General features: G+C 36.9%; 1 protein-coding gene across 1 annotated transcript in view; it reads left to right on the top strand.

Annotated features, from left to right (window-relative positions):
• Positions 1-5,000, top strand: part of LOC113824351 (nephrin-like) — a 271,405-nt gene that overhangs the window by 244,738 nt on the left and 21,667 nt on the right. The window contains exon 2 of the mRNA XM_070132278.1: positions 3,325-3,460. Within this exon, the coding sequence (XP_069988379.1) occupies positions 3,325-3,460 (136 nt within the window). The remainder of the gene's footprint in view (positions 1-3,324; positions 3,461-5,000) is intronic.

Here is a 5,000-nt window from a genome sequence, read left to right as displayed (position 1 = left end):
AGAGAGAGAGAGAGAGAGAGAGAGAGAGAGAGAGAGAGGCAGAGGGAGATAAACAGAGAGAGAGAGAGAGAGAGGGAGATAGACAGAGAGAGAAAGAAAAATAGAGATAGAGAGAGAGGGAGAGGCAGAGAAAGACAGAGAAAGAAAGGGAGAGAGAGAGAGAGAGAGAGAGAGAGAGAGAGAGAGAGAGAGACAGAGAGAGAGAGAGAGAGAGAGAGAGAGAGAGAGAGAAAATGTCTTTTTGTTTATTCAGCCACAAAATCAGCAAACCGCGTAGCTTCAGGCCACCCGAACCAAGGACCCAAATCACGGGGCGGAAAGAATACGTACAAAGGAAAAGCCTTTTCAATATCTTTATCACTGTTGCATTTGGTGAGCGTGATTCCTCATGGTGCGTGCGGTGGGTTTGCTAAACTTCCTCAGGGCTTTTGTGATGATGGGGACTTTTATTCTGTAATGGTGATGATAGTAATGATGGTTATAATGATAATGATAATGGTAACAGTAAAATGATAGTGATGATTATGATGATGGGGATGATGGGGATGATGGCATTGATAATAAGGTGGAGGATAATAGAAATTATAATAATGATGGAAATAATCATAGAGATAATAATAATAATGATAGTGGTAATGATAATGATAATAGCAACAATGATAATGATAATCTCTTTCTCTCTCTCTCTCTCTCTTTCTATATCTATCTCTCCATCTTTTTCTCTGTCTACCTTTACCTTCTCAATTCTTTGCTCTTTAACTCCTATCTCCCTCCTTCCCTCTCTTCTACTCTATTTTCCCTTCCCTTCCTCCCTCTCTCCTTCCCTCCCTCCCTCTCTCCTTCCCTCCCTCTCTCCTACCCTCCCTCCTTCCCTTCCTCCTACTCTCCTTCCCTCCCTCCTTCTCTCCTTCCCTTCCTCCCTCTCTCCTTGCTTCAATCCCCTCTCTCTTCTCTCTCTCATCTCCTTCTTCTTCCATGACCTGACTAAATTCCGGACACAATTTTGAAAAATAACAGGTCAAGGAGCCATGGAAATGTCGACAACACAAATCATTTTATGCTCCATTAAGCCGCGTTTTCAAGCGAGAGGGAAACCGCGGCCACAATTTCTTTCTTTTGTGACAATTAAGGGTTAAAAGCAGATTTATTGTTGAGCAGAATCAGTTATTAAGTGCCAGTCGTATTAATACTGTCGTAGTTTGCGTGTATGATTCTCTTATTAGTTACGATAAAGATTGTTTTGATATCAACAGTGTCTTTGGTCATGTTGATGTTAAACTTAATAATCATAGGTAAAATGAACCGTATTCTTGTAGATAAATGTGGAAAAGTATGAATGAAAACAAAGATCACAATACAAGCGATGTATTTTACCGGTTTCGATACATGTATTTCTGACTAAGATATATTCGAAACCGGTAAAATAAATCTCTTGTATTGTGGAGATATTCGTTATCAATACCTTTCCACAATCATGGGTAATTATGATATCCACTTTTACGCTGTTATCTCTGTTTTTTATATGCGAGTAATATTATCATTATTTTTTTTTCGCTTTGTTCCTATATCTGTAGTTAATGGAAAAAAGTCTTCAAAGAATGTCAGATAAGTGAAAGCACATCTAATCCGATTTGTATTTTTCATTTAGTTACTATTATTTTATTTATTTATTTATTTATTTATTTATTTATTTTATATCAGAAGGCCTGTATCCTCTCAATATGCTGAAAAGGAACTCCAGAAGAGTTTGCTCCTCCTTTTCTCTCTCTCTTTCTCCTCTTTTCCCTTTCTTTTTTTCGCCCGCTCCCTCTTTCTCTATCATTTTTCTCTCTCATTCTCCTCTTGTTTCCTTTCCTTTCTTTTTTGTAACCTCCCGTCTTTCTCTCTGTCTCTCTACTCCTCCTTTTTCCTTTCTTTTTTGTACCTCCCCCTTTCTCTCTCACTCCCTTTCTCCCCCGTTTCCCTTTCTTTTTCCGTCCTTTTCCTCTTTCTCTCTCTCTTTCAGCTCCTTCCTTTCTGGTTTTTGTAACCTCTCTCTTCCTCTCTGTCTCTCTTTCTCCTCCCCTTTCAGTTTTTTTTTTTTGTAACCTCCCTCTCTCTCTCTCTCTACTCCTCCTTTTCCCTTCCTTTTTTCCGTCCCTCTCCTCTTTCTCTCTCTCTTTCTCCTCTTCCTCTCTTTTTTCTCTCTTTTTCTCCTTTTTTCAGCGTAGAGATAATGTAATGGACAGGATCCGGTTCCTCGCTGGCGGACATCCTGGCCTATGGTCTCTCTTTCTCTACGTCAATTTTCTTCTTTCTTTACGTCAATTTTCTTCTTTCTTTACGTCAATTTTCTTCTTTCTTTACGTCAATTTTCTTCTTTCTTTACGTCAATTTAATTCTTTCTTTACGTCAATTTTCTTCTTTCTTTACGTCAATTTTCTTCTTTCTTTACGTCAATTTTCTTCTTTCTTTACGTCAATTTTCTTCTTTCTTTACGTCAATTTTCTTCTTTCTTTACGTCAATTTTCTTCTTTCTTTACGTCAATTTTGTTCTTTCTTTACGTCAATTTTCTTCTTTCTTTACGTCAATTTTCTTCTTTCTTTACGTCAATTTTCTTCTTTCTTTACGTCAATGTTCTTCTTTCTCTACGTCAATTTTGTTCTTTCTTTACGTCAATTTTTTTTCTTTCTTTACGTCAATTTTCTTCTTTCTTTACGTCAATTTTGCTCTTTCTTTACGTCAATTTTCTTCTTTCTTTACTTTTCTTCTTTCTTTACGTCAATTTAATTTTTTCTTTACGTCATTTTTTTCTTTCTTTACGACAATTTTCTTCTCTCTTTACGTCAATTTTCTTCTTTCTTTACGTAAATTTTCTTCTTCCTTTACGTCAATTTAATTCTTTCTTTACGTCATTTTTTTCTTTCTTTACGACAATTTTCTTCTCTCTTTACGTCAATTGACGTAAAGTCAATTTTGTTCTTTTTCTCGTCATTTTTTTTTCGTCAAATCTTCTTTTCTTCCAGTCGTAATAGAAATGAATAGAAATTGGAAATTCAAAACGAAATCATAATGAGAAACTAAAAGAAATACAAAAAAAGAAAAAAAAATCATACCGATAAAAAGCAACAAGCCAAAAAACAAAAATTAAATAAAATATGCAAATACTAACAAATAGGGAAAAAAAACAAGACATATAAAACAAAAAATAAGAAAAATGCCAGAACCCTAACAAACAAAAAATACAAAAAGATAAAAGAAAAAAAAAAGTACACATCCCTTCCCATACAATAAAGTCCACATTTTAATGTGTCTTTCCCCCCTTTCTTTCTCTCCCTCAACAGCTGGTCCAGTGTTCTACTCCCATGTGGTTCGAGGAGGCCGGGCAGAGATGCAGTGTGACATCAGCACTTCAGACCCTACAGACCGCGTCGTACTAGTTCTGTGGTATAAGGACGGTATTGGCACTCCTATTTACAGGTGGGTTGGATGCCTTGTGGTATGAAGGATACCTGAGTTTCTTAATGTGTGTTTTTTCCCCTTTCTCTCTCGCTCTTTTCTTTTTTTTTCTCTCTCTCTCTCTCGCTCTCGCTCTTTTTCTGTCTCTCTCTCTGTCTGTCTGTCTGTCTCTCTGTCTGTCTGTCTCTCTCTCTCTCTCCTCTCTCTCCCTCTCTCTCTCTCTCTCTCTCTCTCTTTCTCTCTCTCTCTCGCTCGCTCGCTCGCTCTTTTTCTGTCTTCTCCCCTTCTCTTTCTCTCTCGCTCTCTTTCTGCCTTCCTTCTCACTCTCTCTATCTATTTCTATCTCATTCTCTCTCCTCTCTCCTCTCTCTCTCTCTCTCTCTCTCTCTCTCTCTCTCTCTCTCTCTCTCTCTCTCTCTCTCTCTCTCTCTCTCTCTCTCTCCCTCTCTCCCTCTCGCTCTTTTTCTCTCTTCCCGACCCTCTCTCTCTCGTTCTTTCTCCTCTCCCTCCTCCTTCTCTCTCTCTCTCTCTCTCTCTCTCTCTCTCTCTCTCTCTCTCTCTCTCTCTCTCTCTCTCTCTCTCTCTCTCTCTCTCTCTCTCTCTCTCTCTCTCTCTCCTTCCCTTACTCCTTCCCTCTCCTTCTGCCTCTCAAACTCCGTACTCCATTATTTATAGTATAATTCCACACGCACTCACACCCATTATTTTTTTTCTCTCCTTCTCTCTGATCAAATATTCTTGCCATCAGAATAAAAAGAACGAAGAAAAAAAAAAGTAAACAGAAAAAAGAGTAAATACCATTAATATGCGGAACCAATGGCTGGTCATGGCGAGAGTGGAGCTCATAGACTCTTCCAGGGCGACGTGAACCTGTGGGGGAAATGTCGAAGCAAATGTGGAAAAGGATTTAGACGAGTGATGATATTTTTTGAGGAATTGTGAAGCGGAAGGTAGTACGTCGGAAGTTGATGATCAGATCTGTTTTTTTTTTTTCTTCTTCTTTTTCTTCGTGTTTCTTTTTTTTTTAAGTTGATGATCAGTTCTGTTTTTTTTTTTCTTTTTCTTCATGTTTCTTTTTTTTCTTTCTTTCTTGAAGTTGATGATCACTTCTTTTTTCTTTTTTCTTCTTTTGCTTCGTGTTTTTTTTTTTTTTTTTTTTTTTTAAGTTGATGATCAGTTCTGTTTTCTTTTTCTTCGTGTTTCTTTTTTTCTTTCTTTCTTTCTTGCAGTTGATGATCAGTTCTGTTTTCTTCTTCTTCTTCGTTTTTCGTTTTCTTTTTTTTTCTTTCTTGAAGTTGATGATCAGTTCTGTTTTCTTCTTCTTCTTCGTTTTTCTTCTTTTTTTCTTTCTTTCTTTCTTGAAGTTGATGATCAGTTCTGTTTTCTTCTTCTTCTTCTTCGTTTTTCTTCTCTTTCTTTCTTTCTTAAAGTTGATGATCAGTTCTGTTTTCTTCTTCTTCTTCTTCTTCGTTTTTCTTTTTTTCTTTCTTTCTTTCTTAAAGTTGATGATTAGTTCTGATTTCTTCTTCTTCTGCTTCCTTTTTCTTTTTCTTTTTTCTTT

This window comes from Penaeus vannamei, chromosome 17 (genome assembly GCF_042767895.1).
Source record: "Penaeus vannamei isolate JL-2024 chromosome 17, ASM4276789v1, whole genome shotgun sequence".
NCBI lineage: Eukaryota > Metazoa > Arthropoda > Malacostraca > Decapoda > Penaeidae > Penaeus > Penaeus vannamei.
Note: the sequence above shows the minus strand (reverse complement) of the source record. Positions and strands in the feature narration are given on the sequence as shown.